The sequence below is a fragment of the Stegodyphus dumicola genome, chromosome 2 (genome assembly GCF_044657685.1).
Source record: "Stegodyphus dumicola isolate Sdum_Otavi_A_Nest chromosome 2, ASM4465768v1".
Classification (NCBI taxonomy): Eukaryota; Metazoa; Arthropoda; class Arachnida; order Araneae; family Eresidae; genus Stegodyphus; species Stegodyphus dumicola.
This window is the reverse complement of record NC_140769.1, coordinates 176513491-176534985: the sequence shown is the minus strand read 5'-3', so window position 1 is coordinate 176534985 and position 21495 is coordinate 176513491. Positions and strand designations below refer to the sequence as shown.

General features: G+C 34.5%; 1 protein-coding gene across 2 annotated transcripts; it reads left to right on the top strand.

Annotated features, from left to right (window-relative positions):
* Positions 1-501: 501 nt before the first annotated feature.
* Positions 502-21250, top strand: LOC118206042 (uncharacterized). 2 transcript variants are annotated; one of them, XM_035378319.2, is made up of 2 exons: positions 502-639; positions 19719-21250. In XM_035378319.2, exon 2 carries the CDS (start codon positions 19906-19908, stop codon positions 20920-20922), a length of 1017 nt encoding a protein of 338 aa, XP_035234210.2. In that variant the 5' UTR covers positions 502-639; positions 19719-19905; the 3' UTR covers positions 20923-21250. The 2 variants fall into 2 exon arrangements, with proteins under 2 accessions (XP_035234210.2, XP_035234211.2); XM_035378320.2 differs by lacking the exon at positions 502-639 and adding an exon at positions 657-679.
* Positions 21251-21495: the final 245 nt, after the last annotated feature.

Here is a 21495-nt window from a genome sequence, read left to right as displayed (position 1 = left end):
ACTAAGAAGAGCTGTACGAGTAATTTTGTGAAAAGTTCTAAGACTAAAAAGTGCTTCTTTTTGGAAAATTAATTTTATCAAGTTATGTAAACATTTCCTTAGGGCACCTCAGATTTTACCTATATTGACCCTCGGCTAGCTTAATCTATCCCTACCTTTTATTAAAGAAATATATGATTTATGAGACGTCTGATTATAATTTTTTTCTCAAAAAATCATCAATATAATTAAATAGATTTATTATCTTTATTGAAAATTTAACGAATATTTCTAAAGTTATTTAGTTTCCAAATGAGTTCGTAGATTTTTCAAAAAATTATCACAAAATACAAGAACCTGTTATGAATCCTTATGTTGGTTGATTGCATTAACTGTACAAGCATAAAATGCCATGATTTTATTTTAAAAAATTATCCGTATTGTTTCATGTTATTTATCGAAGCACGTTATCAGCTTTACGTTGGCGTTGGATTGATAACGAATATTTGACATTTGTTATTAGGGAGTTTCCCTTAAACATTTCTCGCTTTAAATTTTATCATTTCATTACATATATATGACAGCTCATAATCTCTCCTATTTACGTTTTGAAAAATTGTCAAATGGTTAGGATCATGCTGAATAAGAAGTTTGCCTTAGGTAAAAATTATTTACTTCTACTATCAGTACATCATTACTTGTAAGTGCAACTGTATTCCACATTTTTATTTTTGCATTTCTTCAGTATATAAAAAAAGAGATTGTGGTAAAAATCGTGGATTCTCTATTATTAATTTTTATTTTGAAATGTATGATTTCTGAAGATATGAGCTAATTGAAATTACTCTGCATTTTCATAATATACAAATCTGTTTAAATAAAATTAAGGAAGACGGGAAATGTAGAAAATTAAAATAATATTCCAACAACTAATAATTTGACACCCATTAGAGAATATTGTAAGCGAATCAAGAGTGTTCAAAGATAAAACTGACGACCTAGAAGTTAATAAAAACTAATGCTTATATCTAGAAGAAAAGATATAAATGTTTACAAACTACAAGGAAGAGAAGCTTGTCAATAACATAACTAAAATTAAGGAAGCGTCAACCTTACCAACGGGTAACAAGCCTATCGACTAACAGATCATTTTTTGCTCCTTGAGTAAGAGAGACCCTGTGTCTTTCCTCTTGAAATTATTATAATTTTCTAAAAGAATGTGCTAACCTATGACAACTTTTAACGAAATTTGAACTTTTATAAAAAAATCGTAATTTTGTTAATTTCAATCGTAATCGTAAATTTCAATTTTTGCTATTAATATGTTTCACAGTATTCTCTGTGGTATGTGTGGGCTTCTAATAAGAATAATGTATTATGCTCAAAATTAGGCTCAGTTCTGCTCAAAATAGTTTTAAACATTTCATTGAACTAGTATTAAGGTGATACTGCATTAATAAATAGAATAACTGTCGGTCCATTCATGGAAACTCTTAGGCCAGTTGTAGGCGACCGGTTTCCTTTATCTGACCGATAGCACTTATTTTACTTCTTCTAATATTTACTTCCCATTTCATAATTGTAACATCTATTTCAAGATATGTGTAGTACGAAAAGTAATATTTACATGTACAAAAGTGCAAAACTGTCAAATTTGATGATTTGGGGGAACGCTTTGTTTAAGTGGCCCGCCTTATCCTAAAGCTAAACTAAACTGAAATAGGCCCATTGGTAATTTTTGCAACACTAGATATCTATGTTTATTTTAGGCACACTGTAGTTTTATTTTTTCCTACCAGTAAACAAATATAAATTTATTGCTCCAAAGCCTCTTTGTCTGTATATCTATGACATATCTTATTGTATATCGCTGATCTGTCTTGTGATGACAGTTTAAAAACTAAATTCCACTCATCTTTGTGAAGACCTCATTTTTGGCTGTCTATAAAAAATGAATTCCCATAACTGAGGGAAAATTAGTGAACATTTTAATTCATTTTCAAGAATATACTTGTGCGAAAACGCATTTTCAACTGTAACAGCAATTAAAATTCGGTACAGGTCTTGACTTGCCGTCTTACAGAAACGTCATTTAAACCAAAGATCCACAAACTGATTTCAAATAAACAGGAACAAATATCACGCTAAAAATGTGTAATACTTAAATAAACTTAAATTTTGCGGTTTTGCTTAAATAATTACTCTATAACTTTGTTACTTTTAATGGGTGCATTTCGCATTAACAAAATGAAAGTTTTTGATTATTATTGTGTAAATGTATTGGCCTTTTTGTTTTCTAAATTTATATTAATGTTCCTCCAAATATAAAATTATACATTTAGTGGTCCATGAAATTCTAAGATTTGGCTACCACCTGTAAAATAACCATTCCTTAGACTGACTAAGAGAATTAGGTGTGTGTAAACCGACCTCTAAAATGTCTAATTTTGCTATAAAATTAAAATATTTTATGTAATAAATTTATTAAAGAATTAATTTTCAAATACTTATGCAACAGCAGAAATGATTTAGTGCTAATTTTTATAATAAAGAAATAGCATTGAATCATTTCTAAATCATTATTTTTTTCCTATGTCAGACTAACTGTATTTTAACACAGGGGGTCAATTCAGGGGCAATGAAACAATAGTCTTTAAATGATTTATTGTACCCCTAAACTGCATAAAAAATAAGCAATAAGTTCACTTCCTACATGCATAGCTGGTAACGTGTAACAAATCAATTTTTAATTTAACAAGATGTTTCAATAACCTGTAAGGTATATTTTAATTTTATAACAGTTACTTTAATTTAGTTGATTTTTCCCTCTCTTTCCTCGTTTCAACTTGCAACTCCCTACCAGAACGAATTTTTAGAATCGCGTTGAATGCAAATGAGTAAGTAGTAGTATTAAGAGAAGGTTCAACTTACTTTGAGAGAAAAAGCCTGACAGCGCGTTCGCCTTTGTGCTAAGTCTCTCTAACTGCTGTTATGCTCGTGCCTTTTTGATAGTTCGCTAGTTTCAAACTAAGGGTCAACTTATTTCTTATTTTTGAGTTTAAGCCCAAGTGGAGGCTTTAATGTAAGCCCGAAGAAAGGGGCCAACTGTTTATCTTATTTTGAGTGAATAAAGGGTAATTAACCCTTCCTGAGTTTACGATTCCTGTTATTTTGAACTAAGCGATAATTCGCTAGGTTCCTCGACGTTTAATTTAGCTGAATAAAAGTGAGGAAATCTACAAACCTCTAAAAACTAAGATACTCCTAAAAGTCAAAACTATTTTATAAAAGGCAATGATTAATAAAATCTGAAAATCAAACTGGCAGACTACGTTGAAGAATTATTTAATAAGCAATGAGCATTTCTTAATTATAAAATAAAATTTATAATTTTTTATTTTACAATAATGTACAAATTTATAATTTTTTATTTTTTTAAATTATTATTATTATTATTATTTTCTTTACACATAAGATCTGTTTCCCAGTTTTTAAAGTATGGTGATCCCTCTTTAAGAACGCCAACCACCACTGAGACAATTTTGTTTGTTTGTGGAGATGGTCATCATACGGAGATGACTATCAATGATGACAGTCATCGATTCGTTCAATGAAATCCCCCTATTCAAGGTTTTCAGAGTCTTAAAGAAAAATAATGAAGTATCGTATACCAGTTTATTCACATAAAGTATCTAAATAAAATAATAGAAAACAAAAGTGTATTTAATTTTCCTGAAAAATTATAAATGAACAATGCAGTTAAAAATGGAGCATACATCTTAGATAACATGGAGAAAAAACATTGCAATAGCTTTTACATTATAGATTTTGCTTAGTACGACCACCTCATCTGCGACCATGAGCGCAAACAAGCATGCGCCATTCGAACCGAATTATTCTCAAAATAGGGTGGAAGGATGGGGACTTTCTTTCCCTCCAGCATACCTCTTTCCGGAGAAGAGAAGACCTTTGACGTCTCAGACGTCGTCCCTTTTTGGACGAGTCTACGTGTTTTGGCAGAATGCCAACCAGGGTTGCGCTTGAGACGGTCGAACTTATAACTGCAAAATACTATTTTTCAATACTATCCAATTAAAGTCTGATTATCTTATTTTTGATTTATTTTATTTTGTATTTATTCATTTATTAGGTTAATCATTTCCATTTTTTTACCGTTTGAATTTCAGAAAGTAAATTAATTCTCACATTACTTAATAAATTATGACGTGATTTTTTGCTCCTTCTGTAATATTTTCACGCTTTCCCCACCGCCATCACAATATTTCTTGCATCAGTAGAAATAGAAGCAATAGCATGCGTTTTAAAAATACCCTTTCTACCAATTAGCGCTCCACCGATGGTCGAGCGGTTAAAGACTATTACACACAGGTAGTTTGTCCTGAATTTAAACCTAGATGAACAGGCATGGCTGTAAGGAAAGTTTTCGTGTTTTTTACATGTGTAACGTGAATACGAGCCAGTTTCCCTAAGAAAATCTACAATGCATCTTTTCCCTTAAGCAGATACTCTTTGCGTGTTTTGCCATTCTAAATAATCTAACCAGGTCTACCACACCAGCTAGTTTCAACTTGAACGCTTCTTTGTTGTATCGATGCCAATACGTAAATTGATTTAGCTGTATGATTTCATTTCCAGTCAGGACTAAAATTTATATATTTGTACTTTTATTTACATATTGTAATACATAATGTAATTTAGTAACAATTAAGCTTCAAAGGCTTCAGTTAATTATTGACTTGTTAGACATTAACGAAATGGAAAATAGCATAAAATTAGTTCAAACATTGCAGGAATGTGATGAATCATGTGCAAAGAGCTTTCTCGAAAAACAAAGATAAACATATAACGTTAAGCAACAAACTGAAATAAAAGTATTCCGAAATTCTTGAAATTTGGATATGTTACGAATAAAAGCAAGTTGCATCCAATAGCGTTACTCAGAAGAGCTATCGCTTTACTAAATACGATGCAGCTTGAAACCACCTGTTCAGGAGGAACTCTTTGTTATATTAAACAATTTCGATATAGCCGAAGTGTAAAAATGAGTTTGAGGCAACATTTGGCAGCAGAACTGCGTTACAGATCTCTAGACCGATTAGAAGCAACTCAATGGCAGACCGATATTGCAAAATGGCTAAATGTTGACTTTTCCTTGGTAAGCTGGTTGCGCTACCAATTTCAAACTGTTGGTTCAGCTTCTCGAAGACAAGATTTACCAATTGTGCAGATGACCGCATCTGCGATTTAGTGCACGTCGTAACAGGACTGCAACTCCATCATAGCTTAGATTCGCGCTTATTTCTGCTACAGGAAGAGCAGCATCAGGCACAAGAGTATGCAGAAGGCTGCCTGAAAAAGGTACGTATGCTAGGCGTCCCGCTTACCTCCCGCCGCTGGACGGCGCGTTTGAATTAAGCACGCAGTCATGTAAACTGGACTAAAAATCATTGGAGGTATGGCAGTTGTTGATGGATGCCATTTTTGATTGCACGTTGAATGTTAACAAAATCTGACTCGGTAATATTAACATTTATATTTAATTCTAGGATGATATATATTTTAACATATATTCACTTATACACAATCACATTGCATGTAGTTACAAGATGAGTATTTTTACAGTTCGCAAGTCCGCATGAGTAAAAATCAAGAAAGTCATATTACAGCCACGATAATGTTATGTAGCGAATTTAAATTATTAATATGTGTTTTAAATTATTATTATTCTAATATTTTTATTTGTATTCATGTGTAGTTCAATCTTGAAAAAAAAGTATTCTTAAGCTCTTAAGGTTTTAGTTAACTCATTATTCTTGAGTGGGAATTGTAACAAAGGCGAGAGACGGTTGCGAGGACACACATCTGGTTTATGGCCTTTCCAACAATGAAGGTAGTAGGGTATGTATTGTCGCCTTTTAGCTAATGCGTGTGAAACGGAAATCGTTTTTCCTGTCGCTTTGGCAGTTTTCTTACTTCAAGACAGTGGGAGGTGTACTAAGTTAAATAATTGGATACTCCTAAAAGCTAGTTTCGCTTGTTAGTTGGGGGGTCTATTTTTTTTTCTCACGTTATGTGAGTGCAGATGTTTTTCGGATTGCATTGTCAGATTTTCTGGTGTTTGATTCGTCATGGGTGTGTCATTTTCTCAATTTAGATAACTTAAAATTCCGGGATTGGTAAGATTTAATTTTATGATTTTTTTTTGAAAACCTATGAACTCACAGAGGCGGAGAAACCGAGTTTTCCTGGGTGCTTGCACCAGGCTAGAGTTCATTCTGATTCTGATTTTCAAGAAGAGTAAGAGGAGAAAAAGTGGGGGCTTGACCCTTCGGGTCTTGCTTCTCGCGAGCCGCGTGAACAGCCGGCAGCGGGTATGATTTTTCTCTCGGCTTTTAGCTGGCGAGAATTTGCGTTGGTATAAGGCATAGAGCTCAGCAGAAGAATTTCGATTTCTCTTATCCCAAGAATTGTTCGGCAGATTCTCTTGGTGATCCTGACATCCTGATGCGGTATTCCTGTTTTTACCGGCTTTGACTTCCTAATTAGATTTTGTTCCAAAGGTGCTCTACGCTTATGGTGAGTTTCGGGGCTTCCAGAATGAAAGAGACTCGTGTAGGACCCTTCTAAGGTGTGCATTGCTGTTTATTCTGCCTGTGCCAGCTGCGTCGATTTTTTTTCATCATTCCATGCTCTGGAATTTATTTATTGTAAGGACAGCTTCAATGGTGTTGCAACCAAGTCATCTTTAAAATTCGCAAGAACTGTCTGCCTCCATTAACGATGATTTTGTGAATAAAGGACAGCAGGAATAATGTGGTGCTGGAGTAAACTTTGGACGCTGGACGATCTGTGGAGCTGTCAAATCACCTTATTAAATCAGTATACGAAGGTATTCCCGAGTAAAGTGAGTGTTGCAGATTGGACTTCACCCCGTGAGTGATTTTTTTTTATTTGTTTTACTTCAATAATTATCTTAATACTCAAGCAAGAGTCGTCATTTTAATGTTTGTTGAAATTTGAGCAATTACTTAATTTAATTAATCGATGTGGAAATTATCAGTGTTCTTAAAGTGAATAATTACCATGATAAATGCTTAAAGTTAGAAGATGAAATGGGAGAAAATACTAGTGTTACACTTATGATACAGTAGAATTTGATAATGTTAATCTTAATTAATATAAGCTGTAATTTGGTGTAGTATTATGTGTTATTTTGCTTAGAAAAAATATGTATTGCTGATCAGTTATCCATTGTTTAATTATATAATATATATTCAAGAATTTAATAAATGTGTGTTTAAAATTTAATTGCATTTGTGTATTTATGTAGCGTATAATTTACTGTGGTCTGTCATGTCCCTCCATTTGTTTGAGCCGGGAGGCTTTTAAGAAACATGGAGTTTAATTGAATTTGGAGTTATTGATATTTCCCTTTACATAGGTTACTCACAACGCAAACCTAAAAAGTTAAATTGTACTATACCACTATACGATTGATTGATAGATATGATATACGATTGATTGATAGATATGATATACGATTGATTGATAGATATGATATACGATTGATTGATAGATTTACTATACGAATATTTATAAGAATGTCGATATGATATTTGATTATTATGAAATAGATTTTGAATGTTTTGAATTATTTGATATTTGATTTTTGATTTTTTTGTTAATTTATCTGGCACCACAGTGAGTCAGTTAAGTTTAAGTTATAATGGAATAAAGTATCAAAAATACAAACATAATTTTTTTCTATTTAACAATAACATCACGGAGGGAAAGAGAGGTGAGTGCGTGCTTCGGCGTCAGCCAGGAACCGAGTAACCAGTTCGAATTTTCCTCCAGAGAGGAAGAGGAAGAAAGCTGGTAGCGCCCTCTCTCGGGGCAGCGGACAAATAATAATAATAAAGAGTTCTCCACAGTATTCCCCCCGAGTACCAAAGGTACGATGAAAAAAATCAGTTCACAAATATCTGGTGTTGAAGCGCACACGTCTTCCCGATCGTGTGACGACTGGTGGAGCACTGGGAGGAAGCGTAAGGTCGGTCGAAGGAGGAGTATCCGGAGTAGCAGTTGGATCCGGGGAGTCAGGAGGATTGCTGGTCACAGGGACCTGAGTGTTTGAAGCTTCGAAGAAAGCAGGCTTCAGACGATCTATGCTCAGGACGGTTTCCTTGTCGCGCACGAGAACGGTGAAATGCTTATTGTTACGTGCACAGACCTTGAAGGGTCCATCGTATGGAGGAGTGAGTGGTGGTTTGACCGCGTCGTTTCGCACAAACACGTGAGTGCAAGTGCTCAGTGCGTGGTGCACGAAAGAGGCAGATTTGTTGTGGCACGAAGTAGGAGTCGGAGACAGCTTCATCATCGCCTCTCGGAAAGTCTGGACAAAGGATGCTGGATCGACTGGAGCAGAGGATGGCTGAAAGAACTCAGATGGTAATCGAAGGGGTGTGCCGTAGACAAGTTCAGCGGATGTACCTGCGAGGTCTTGCTTGAAAGAAGAACGCAAACCAAGAAGCACAAGAGGAAGTGAAGTAGTCCAACGGGTGTCATTACGGCACTTCAGGGCTGCTTTCAGGTCGCGATGTAAGCGTTCCACTAAGCCGTTGGTGGAAGGATGGTATGGTGAAGTGCGAATTCGGTGTATTCCAAGCATAGATGTCAGAGAAGCGAAAAGGTGTGACTGGAATTGTCGACCTTGATCAGTAGTCACAACTGATGGTACACCAAATCGTGCAATCCAACCGGTGATGAATTGTCGAGCCACAGAGTCAGCAGAGATGTCCTGAATGGGAAAAGCTTCAGGCCAACGAGTAAATCTGTCAATGCAGGTGAGTAGATATTTATAACCGCCAGATGGTGGCAAAGGACCGACGATGTCTATATGGACATGGTCGAATCGTTCGGATGGCATCGCAATTTTTTCCAAAAGGCTATGTGTGTGCCGGGTAACTTTTGAACGTTGGCACATGATGCAGGAACGAGTCCAGTTGGCAATGTCCTTTAGCATGGATGGCCAAACGAATCTTTCTTGTATGAGCTTTTTGGAAGCCCGGATACCTGGGTGCGATAGGCTGTGAAAACAGTCAAAAACTTTTTTCCTGAACTCAAGTGGTACATAAGGTCGCAGTCTGTTGTTGGAGGTATCGCACAATAGTTGGAGGTCCCGAGTAAGTTGTAATGACTGGAATTTCAGCGAGCAGTTTGGGTCTTCACTCAGACGTTTTAGCTCCTCATCAGTAGCATGCGAGTGAACAATAAGCGTGAAATCCAGTGGTGCATTGGCATCGATGCCCTGAATACGTGAGAGAGTATCCGCGACGACATTGCTGGAACCTGATATATGCGGAATATCAGTGCTGAATTGAGCTATATAATTTAAATGCCGAATTTGTCTCGGGGAAGCAGAATTTGATTTTGATGTGAATGCATAAGTTAGAGGTCGGTGATCAGTAAATATAGTGAAGTGTTGACCTTCAAGATTATGCCTGAAATACTTAATAGCTGCGTAAATAGCTAATAATTCTCTGTCATACGTGCTGTATTTTTGTTCTGTAGGGTCAGCTTACGTGAGAAAAATCCTAGCGGCTGGTAGTCATTAGAATGTCGAACGTTTAAGACAGCTCCGATGGAAATGTCAGAAGCGTCGACCATAACACTCAACTTTTGGTTAGGAGAGTGATAAGAGAGAGTTGCAGCATTACTAAGGTCGTGTTTACATTTTTCAAATGCCTGATTAAGTTCGTCGTTCCAAGGAACAGGGCGTTTATCATTTTTACGTGAGTCTTTTAAGAGTTCATTCAGTGAAGCTTGGGTCTCGGCTGCCTTTGGTAAGAAGCGGCGATAAAAGTTTATCATGGCTAAAAAACGTCTGAGCTCGACAATAGTGGTAGGTTTTGGGAAGTCGGCAATTGCTTTTGTTTTCTCAGGCAGGGGTTTTACACCTGAGGCAACCTAAAAATGAAACAGATGGTTTTCCGAGTACACATTTGTTAGGGTTTAATGTCAAACCATGTTTATTCAAACGATCAAACACTTGACGAAGATGACGGATATGCTCTTCTTCGCTAGTCGATGCAATAAGGATGTCGTCAAAATAAGGGATGCAAAAATCCAATCCAAATAAAACTTCATGTATAAAACGTTGGAAAGTTTGGCCTGAATTTCGTAAACCAAACGGCATAGCCAAAAATTCAAAAAGACCAAAAGGGGTTGTGACGGCAGTTTTCGGAATGTCTGCAGGGTTAACAGGAATTTGATGATAGGCACGTGCTAAATCAAGTGTTGAGAATATGTTCTCTCCTGAAAACATTTGAGTGCAATCCTGAATATGGGGTACGGAATAGCGATCCGGAATTGTAACGGCATTTAAGCGACGATAATCCCCTCACGGTCGCCAGTCGCCATTAGCTTTACGAACCATGTGCCCAAGGACTTTTTGAAGGCTGAATGATGCCTTTTGATAGGAGAAAATCAAACTCTTGACGTGCAGCTTGAAGTAATTCAGGAGATAATCTTCTTGGTTTGGAGAAAATAGGAGGTCCTTTAGTTTCAATGTGATGGAAAATCGTTGACATTGGTGGCCTCTCAAAAGTTTGCGAAGGATTCGTCAAGCTAAGGTAATCGGCAAGAATTTTGTCAAATTTTGAGTTACCCATCAAAATATGAATGCTAGTACTGAGCGGGTTCACATTAGGAAGTCTACCGCAAGAATGTAGTTTTGTTTGTCCATCAATTAAACGGTTGTTTTTAACGGCTATGAGTAAGTTGAACTTTGTGAGAAAGTCAACACCTATGATGGGTTGATTGACGTCTGTCAGGATAAAAGGCCAAGTAAATGAGTGACATAAGTTTAAATTGATGGTCAAAAGTTTGGTGCCATACGTTGCAATTTTAGTGCCGTTAGCGGCAAAGAGTTCCAATGCAGCTGGTATTTTGGCATGCTGACTGTAACTCTTGGGAATGACAGATAAATCGGCGGCTCCGGTGTCAATTAAAAAAGTCAGCTTTGAGGATGAATCGGCCAAAAGAATTCGATTGATATGGCGGTCGCAACGTTGGCCGGCAAGCGATCGCCGATCTAGTTTTCCGACTGCCGGAAATTGCACGGAGAAACACATTTTCGTGCCTTGGAACCAAAATTAGTATGGTAAACAGATGTTGTTGCACGGTTCTTTATACTGTCGATAGCATCTACTAGATCCATTACGCCTACCGTTGCGTTGGAAATAGTCTCTTCGTTCACAGGAACGCTCACGGCTGTTTTTGAGGGCTAGCGAAAGTTCATTTACCTGCTTTGTCAGCTCTGCAACTTGCTGTTCAATGGGAGAGGTAGATGCCGTAGCAGCACTATTTATGTGCGGGAGAGTTGTGAGATCTGTAATTTTATCAGCTACAACTGCTAGTTTTGGAAGATCATCACTTAAGGCAGCAAGAATATTTCGTGTATTTTGCGGGAGACGAGATATCCATAGGGATTTCAACAAAAGTTCTCCAACGGTCTCTCCAGCGAGGTTTCGCATACGGCAAAGTAATTGTTATGGGCGTTGATTGCCAAGTTCTGGCCCTTGAAGAAGTGTACGTATCTTTGACTCCTCACTTTCAGAATGCAATTCAATTAAGCGTGTTTTTAGTGTATCATATTTGCCAGTCACAGGTGGGTGTAAAACGATATCACAAACGCTATTGAGAATATCAGATTCGATTGCAGATATCACATGATTGAATTTCGTGGAGTCAACAGTGATTCCGGCGATATCAAACTGGGCCTCTAGTTGTGCAAACCACAAAGTAGGGTTGACCTTCCAAAATGGGGGAGGTTTGACGGAAACACGTGAAATATTAAGATCGTCTGCGATAGGTTGTGGTGGAGCCATGATTCACAAAAACAAATATATATTGCCAATATGACACAAATAAATACACAATAATCAGTCACTAATAAGTTCACATACGACACTAGTGCAAAATAAATAAAGTTAATGTAAACATTAACGTGAGAGAAACACTTTTGCAGGTAAGCTATCCGAATATAAGCATAAGTAATACTAAGAATTTGCGTGGCTTACCTCCGAATTATACGAGAAATATTTGCTCAGTCAGCAGCAGATCGGCACAACCCAATTCACTTATAGAAAAAATATTCCGAAAAAACTTATTTTATGATATGTAACCACGTTGTACGACTTATATGGAGATCACTTCCAAGCACTTTGACGATTTGCATGAGACACATGATAATTCCCAAGCACGTTGTTAAGCAGGCACAACTGTTTTTCACACTATATTGCTGATGACACGAAAATAATGATGGATTACGCTAGTAGTTTGCATGAACAGAAATAATTTTCACTTCATAGTACATTATAATCACAGAACTTGAGGATGCTAGCAGGTTACAGGAGGCAGGTGTTCACTAACTTGACGAGTCACCATTTATGGCAGTTGTTGATGGATGCCATTTTTGATTGCACGTTGAATGTTAACAAAATCTGACTCGGTAATATTAACATTTATATTTAATTCTAGGATGATATATATTTTAACATATATTCACTTATACACAATCACATTGCATGTAGTTACAAGATGAGTATTTTTACAGTTCGCAAGTCCGCATGAGTAAAAATCAAGAAAGTCATATTACAGCCACGATAACATCACGGAGGGAAAGAGGTGAGTGCGTGCTTCACCGACGGCAGCCAGGAACCGAGTAACCAGTTCGAATTTTCCTCTTGAGAGGAAGAGGGAGAAAGCTGGTAGCGCCCTCTCTCGGGGCAGCGGACAAATAATAATAATAAAGAGTTCTCCACAGAGGTCTGCTCTGTTTACTGCCTGTTTACATATGGAAATGAGAAAATACTTGATATATTCGGTCTGACAAAGGGGAAAGTTAGCAGATCGAGGATATCAAGCATTGCGGAAGCTAGTATTCTTGTATGGATGGACGGATCTTTAGGTAGACGCACCGACCTGCTTGTATTGCTACATGGAACTGAATGCTCAGAGCTGCAGAGACGACATACAGGATCCTATTGTTCGCCGAAATTGAGAGGATACCTGGATACCTTCATAATGCAAGCGGAAAATACCGTCTCTCATACTGCTTTCCTCGTGCTTCAATTTCTCGTAGAAGGATATATAGTCCAAATGGAAGAGCCAATATGCTTTCCCGATCTGAATCCCATTCAGCATCTGTGTGACTCTCTCGAAAGGAGTATTCTGGCCGTCAAACCCCTCCGCAGACCCTAGTTAGGGTTAGAAATGCGTTACTTGATCAGTGGGCATTATTACTTTTGAAACTCATTTACACATCGTAAACAGCATGAGATCGTTGCCAAACATATATTTATGTTCGGGGGGGATCATAGTCGCTATTCAGAAGTTTTTTTTTTTTTTAAATTTGTTTGTTTCTGTTGGTATCACAAAACGTAAATATGCTATGTCATATTTTATTGTGTTTCTAAGTTACAAAAGACATAATAAATGTTTTCAATAAGTTCTCTCCGCTGTGCTTGCATACTTAATTTTTTTCCTCATTTCATTTATTTGCGACGTCATTCTATACTTACCTTGGTAACTGATTCTTAATTTTATGAATGCAATGGTATTAATAAAATTATTGTATTGCTTGTTTCATTATTTTTCTTTAACTGATTCCAAAAACCTTTAGTAGAGTTAACTCATTATACAAACTGATAACACAAATTGATAAGCATTGCTGCTATTGATAACTGTCTCAAACGATCCTTTCTCAAAAGATCCAGATAATCTCGAACGTAAATGATTGTTTTACAAGGTTTTCTTTGCATTAATAGATATGAAAAATGTCGAAACTCTGCTTGGGTCAACTACATGTACTTGCAAAATAACTTGTTAATTAATATAAACTAAAATCATATAACATTAACTAAATAATGCATTAATTTAATATTTTAACAACATGGAGTTTTTCTGTTAAGGTTAGGCGTTATCTGAAGGTAAATTCACTTAAATTTGAAAATGGCCTGAAGAACAAGAACGCTAACAGTAATTTTCAAATCCGGGACAGAGTGAGCCAACTAATAGCTAAGAAGGGAGTCAAATCTTCTTATACATTTTATAAATGCCTTTTTAAAATAATAAGATTGTTTACTTTCAGTTTCAAAACGCGTCAATAAGCGTTTTGAAGAACAGAAAATCTCGCAATAAATTTCAGCACTCGCACACTCACGTGCTTTTCCTTAATTAATGAATCAAGAAAATCAAAACTTTAATTAATTATTAATAATTTAATATTTAAAGTAAGAAAGAAAAGTTATTATCATGAATTTCATATAATTTTCAACACGAAAATATTACTTACACAAATTTTGTATGACACCAAATAATTGATTAAAACTATAATAACCTCTTTAAACAAATCTTTAAAATTTGATGTATTTCTATGTGGAATTTAATACTTCAAGAAAATAAAAAGGTAAATAAGCCTTGCAATCAAAATTTTTAAGGTACAAAATTCTGTACTTCATATAAGGATTAACCATGTATCGAATCCCAACGAATGGAATGGCTTCATGAATTCGTGTACACCCCCATATGTAACTAAACACCAGCTAGTTTCCGCTAGAAGTTCTCTATAAATGCATCTCTCTCTTTAGTCAAATAGTACTCTAATGTTTTGCATATTGAATTAAATAAACATAACAGAAGGAATATTTCTTTCTTTATGGAAAATAAGAGAAAATGTTTTTGAGAAAGGTGAACCAGCTGTAAACATAAATATGTCAACAGAATATGAAAACGAGCAAAAATGGAAGGTTAATAAATCAGAATGTCAAGAATCAATTTATAAAAAACTAATCGTGTCAGAAAAATATTGTAGATTCCATCTTACCTTTTTTATGAATTTACTTCATAGAATTTAGTTCAACATTTTGTGTCTAAAGGGTAAAAATAATCATACACCAAAGCGACTGTTTCATTAATACATTTAATGAAGATCAGCAGATTGATTAAATATGTAAATGAAAATGGATAAAAATTATTTATAGCTGTAGAGAAGTTCATGTCTTCTTTTCTCAAAGAACATCTTACAGACGTCTTTCATTTTAATTGCGACAGCGTCTGCGGGTTTATTTACCTCTAGAAAACAGTTCTGGCGAAGAGCACGCAGCTCCATCTGTCGGTTGTGAACATGACATCTCCCACAATATTTTTTCATAGTAGAAATAAAAAAATTAAGATGTACTTTTAATTTCACAACTAGAACCCAGACATAAATATTAAACGTGTTAACCTCCGATTTCGAGTTTCTGAATGGGGAAAAATTAATTTCATTGCATTTAAGCATTTTGAAAATGGATTTAAATTCAAAATACATAAAATATACTTCCAAAATACTTAACATTTAACGATCCAAATGCTGTAAATGCTTGAGATATACCCTCAGAAATATCTTGTTTTAAAATCCATAATACACTGTTTCAGCAATTCTGGTAATTAAAGCTAAGTAGTGTATTTAAAAGATAATTCAAGAATGCAGTTTAGTTCGATGATTCTGAATTCGAAAATTGTGTTAAGAATATCTTTGCCAATTACTAATGGTAGGAAAGAAGCTTCAGAAATCCTTCCCCCCAAAAAATTCAAATATCAACATATAGAACATTAATTATGTAATTTAAAAGAAAAAACTTATCTTGGATTTCATTTTATTAAAAGTAAGAAACATTAAATTACAAAAAGAGCTTGATTACTAATACAATACTTTTTATACTAATTGTTATATTATGCATATTATTTCAATGTTATTTACTGTTTAGGAAAAGGTACTTTTAAAGTTTTCATCTAAGAGTTCTAAATTATTACATGCATTAATTTTCTGAATACATATAGTTATAATTAAAAATATAAGGTTACTGTATGATTTTGTATCGTTTCCTTTCATGAATTTAGGCGCATACAGATACAGTTAATTTGATTATATAGGGAAACGCATTTTCTTCTCTGCCTCATATGAAGAAATATCTAGGCTCAGCTCTGTAATTTGCATCAGTTTTTCCATATTTTTTGGTAATCGTAGAAATATATAATTATGTAATAATTCTACCATGAACTTTCATTTTTTTTTCAAACATGCTTATTAGTATCTATTAGTATCTTAAACGCTTTTTATATTATCGCCTTTTGTACATCTATAATTTCAACCAAAATACAGAAACTTAAAAATGCTTTTCCATATTTTAATATTTTACATTCCAAATCAATAAGTCCGCTTACTATTTGTGCCATAAATGCCTAGACTACTTTAAGTGTCTTTTTTGCATTTCTTCATCTAGTAGAAAGAAAGTTAAAGAAACAAAGGAAACTATTAAACTATAAAAAGTGTCCTTATATTAAGCTCAAAAGAACTTTCTCCAAAATAAAAAGAATTAGAACGTAACTAAGATATTCAAAATGTTAGCGGAATGCTTTTGTAAGGCATTTCTATATGATGTACAAGAAATTATTATCTAATCTTAAGAAAAATTCAGGAGAACGCACAAAATTTGCTCTTGACAGTTCTGGAAGTACTGATAGAAGTTTCGTTTGGTATTTGTCATAAACTTCTCACAGTCTAATTTTGAATAATTTGAATTTTATAAAAACATTAGCCCCCAAAAAATATATAGACAAGAGAAGTCAGAGGGTTTAGAGAAGACGAAATATGGCAGTTGTACCAAATGATCGAAATATAGTCTAACGCTATTTTCGCTACTGCGCGGAACATGCTGTTTCAGATATCACTATATACGTGTCTACAACAGAAAATGCCTTAACACTTTCTAACTGCCAAATTAAAGTGTTACAAACTACACGCACGGGGAATTTTTAACGGGGAATTTTTTTAACCAAAAAGTTTTTAATGCTAACTTTACAGATGGAAGTACTGTAAAGATTTACCTAATCTGTGTTAATAGGAAATATAGGGTAATTAAAAAATTTCTGTATGAAGGGGTCAGTGGGGAGCTTAAAAAAGCAGATTTTGTATTGAAATATGTGTGCGGAAAAGGCGCATTGAAAAGGTACAAAGCGCTAACGGTATAATAAAAACGATCTACTGGCAAAAATGGTCATTTCCCCAGCTGCAGCTGCAAACAGAAGTGGAACAGATGATCAAAGGAAATCCCAACCCAACGTTTGCTTTCTGTGTATAATTCTGCGTATCTCTTCTAAGTAGTTGTTTCCTTTAGCGACAGCCTCCATGGATGAAACGTGCTCCAACGCACGTCTTTACGAAGCTGATTAGGTAATAATTCTTTAATTTCAAGTAAAACTGCTTTAAGAACATTTTTTGCAAATGTTTTGAAAATAAGAGCATTTTAAAATTAAATTCAGCTTCAAGAAAAAGTAAAGTATGGCATAAATTATTTTGTTTTTGTAATCGTAATAGGATTTTTATTAATTGCCAACAATAAATTATAATAAAATTTCTTTCTATTTAAATCATTTAAAAAAAAGTAAATGAACTAAAAATGAAATTGTTTTCAAACTTGACTTAGGTTTCTGTGCTTTTTACCATGTAGAGCATCATAAAGCCATTTAATTTTCTTGCTAGAATATACGAAGATAACAGTTTATCTTTGGAGCTTTTCTTTTGGTGATTTATAACATATGCACTAAACTAATAAGTTCTGGACACTGAACACACGAATTAAAACAATAATAAAGAAGTTTTTCATGCTTTAGAAGTTCTTCATGCATTTGGTGTTTCCTTGGATGCCATTTTCATTCTGCTGCCTTTTGTTTGGATAAAACGTTAGAAATTATTAAAATTTAAAAAAAAAACTGTAATTCTTTCATATTTCTAATAGAGTGTCGAACATTTCATCTAGCGCAGAGAATTTTATAGTTTTAATGAGGCAATCCACATTTCTTTGCCGTTACTCAAATAGTACAGTACTCATCGAATATTTCATCTAGCTCAGGGAATTTCATAGATTCAATGGGGCAATGCACCTTTTATTTACGCGATAAGTATTTAGTTCTAGTTTATAAATATAAAAAATCTGATGTTTACACCTCATGACTTCCTTGTACGGAAAATTAAATTATACGCATTTTTTCCTGGATTTCGTTTAAACTTAATTACTCGAATTTGATTGGAGATGTATTTCTCATTCAATTAATTCAGTTTTCACTTCGCGACAAGGCAAAAAGTTCTAAAAACTCAAAATAGCTATTAAAAATTGAAAGCTATAGAAAAACATAAAACACCAAATTCAGTTAAAACAATTTTAAAAAAAATTTTTTACAATTAAAATTACAGTTTCTAGGCAAAAACAAGCAATTCAGCCAACGGACAAGAAGGCAGATTTTTCGGTGCACAAAACTGAAAGTTTACTTTTGGTCTCACTCGGCAAAAAGACACCGAATACGTTTAAACTGAATTTGTTGTGGACGCCATGTTGAGTCAATATATGGGATAGTTTAATAACGTAAATGATAATTCCAGAATGGATTAAGCATAATTTAATTCGCAGTAATATAAGAAGACGTTACTTTTCTGTTGCGAAGCTTAGTTTCTCTAGATTGGCAACAAATCTACTACTCGGCTAAATTTCGAATATAAACAAATATGGCTGATGTAGCATAAAAGTAGGCTTAGCCGCACTTAAACAACTTTTAAATTGTTGATAATTTTACAACTATAACATGCAGGTTAACTAAAGGCATAAAAACCTTAACTGGAAGATAAGAACAACATAATTCAATCATTTTTAAAGTAAAAAGTATACAATTTACACACATATAAGAATAATGAAACTGAGCTCACTGAGCCGAGTAAGAGAGTGGATATGTATATGTACGTATATTTATATATTTTGGGTGCGGCCGATTGCAACCAAAAGGGGAGGTTCCCATCTGCATGTTATAGCAGCCCCACATACAAAATTTCAACGTCCTGAGGCTATTCGTTTTTGAGTTATACTCAGTACATACATACATACTTACACACGTACGTACGTACAGACGCCACGAAAAAATCTCATCTGAATCAATTTTAAATCAGTTTTATAATTCGTTTGGGGGAAAAGAGTTCTTTATTCTGTCCTTACGTACAGATGTCACTCAAAAGCATCTTCAGATTGCATTCGATAGCGGTCAAAATGTATATTTTTGTTGAAATATGGTACCCAGAATTTTTCGTGATTACAATACTTCCTTTACTTCTTACAAGGAAGTAAAAACGACTTTTATTCAAGTTTTAGTATCCATCAATATTTTCTGTACATTTTCTTGCTTAGTTTGTGAAACACATTAAAAAATAATCTAAATTCAAATAAATGAATATGCATTTGCGTTTTTGGAAGGAAAGGAAAATGATCTTCTATGATGAAAACGGTGCATGTGGCAAAAGAGTTGAGAACCACTAATCTAGCTCTTCTGGAGATTTAATTTTTTTTCCTTTACCAATGTTTTTTTTTTCCTTCCGGCGAAACGGAACGCTTAATTTCAATATTTATTTATACAATTTAGTTATATGCATTTAAATATATCGAATACTGTATTGACATCTGTATCCCAAAACTTCCCTTTCTATTTAACTATTAAAAGGTTTGTTTCAGGAAGTTTTTCCCTGAGCACACACCTGAAGTATAAATTCTTCAAACTAGTGTTTCGAACTAAAACATAGCATATTAATGCGTAAATATTATACCTATTTATTATTTTTTTCTTTTTAGAATTTGCAGTACACATCATCTGGAAACACAGTGCTTAAGAAAACAAGATACAGTAACTGTTATCACATTTTCTCATTTATCTGAAGAGCTGGCATATATGCTTTTAAAATTCTGAATTAACATAAAGTTCAGATATACATGGTTTTCCAGAGATAAAAATCCTTACAACATAAAGTGGATAGTGGAAATGGCTGAGGAGTCAAAATCGGAATCAGAAAGTATTCATTGTTTTGAAGAAGCGTTAAAGGACAATGAATCAAAACAAACGGCTGAAAGTGAAGCGTTCGCTCACTCTATTGAAAACACGCCTTGTGCAGAAGTAGACGAGACTGAACTTGCAAGCACAAACGGCAATTCAACGTCATTTTCATCATCAGCATGTGTTTCTGAAGCATCAAGGAAGGTGCTGAACGAAGTACCACATACATTGGATGAAGCATCTGCGGATGGCACAAAGTTTCTTCATAAAGATGATTGCGCAAAGCTAAACAATGGTGCGTTGTCAATCGCTATTTCTTCTACAGATGAAACCTTGCCGTCACGGATAACTGATAAACCCTACATTTACTGCTACAACAAAAGAAAAATCGATGTTGATGATGGAAAAAAAGGAAAGTGGTTGATGTATCGCAATATCAAGAAAAAGGATGCTGACGGAATGACGAAGTTAGACAGAGCATGGCAGAAAGCTGTTAAACTTGTTAAAAAAACTGAACTACCTATAATTAAAGCAAAATGTTCTACAGCATACGAAAGAGACGATATAAATATTTCTAATGGTGTAATTATGTTTTACACTCCTGACTATTCTAAAAAGGAAGAAGTTCGAGCGATAGCTGAAGAAATCTACCTGAGAGTATGGAGAGCGAGCATAATATACAAAACGGACGAGGCAAGTAGACTTGGTATGTATTTACATCACGGAAAAAAACAAATTTGCATTTATAAATTCGAAAATGGCAAATTTCTGGAAAGAGGTACAAAGAAAAAATGGATTACAGTCGAAGATTCTTCTAATTCAATTTCGATACCAATGACTCTAACACATAAGCAAGATGAAGAAAATGCAGATAATATAAATAATAATGATGCATGTCCAAGTACGAAATTAATACTTAGATGCGATTCTAGTAAAACATCAGATGGAGCTAGCATATCTGAAACGCCAGCTTTTCATCAAGCTGAAAGTAATGACGTTAACTGAAGATTGGAAATCACGCGTGATACTACAACCAAGAACTGTCAGTTCAGATATTAGTTGCAGAAGAACTATAGATGTGCAAAAATGAAACGTAGAGCAAATTATACAGGTTTGCATAAGAACCTGTGTAATTATGGTAACCTTTTAGAAAGACTGACAAAGCAAATTTGAGAGGCAAGGAATTATTTATGCGGCTGTGATCAAAGTTGAAAACTGAAAATTATTCTTAGTTTTAAAAAGGTTTAGGAAGATAATATTATTATGTATTATTTCCAGTTTTAATAATCTATTTCATTATGAAATCATTCTAAATAAAAATAGTTTAAACTAAGGAACAGCAGCATAATTATATTTAAAAGGAAATAATTTTAAGTATGATTTACGCGTATGATCTGCAGAAGAACTGTTAAATATTGAACAGCTTTGTATTTCGTAGGTAGATATGGTAGGTCATGATTTTAGGACACGTAATTTTTAGTTTGCAAAAAGCATTCTTTAAGCTTAACATAAAAGAATTCAAAATTGCAGTACAGAGTTCTGAACGTCGAAATAACTAAAACAAGCAATAATTATTTT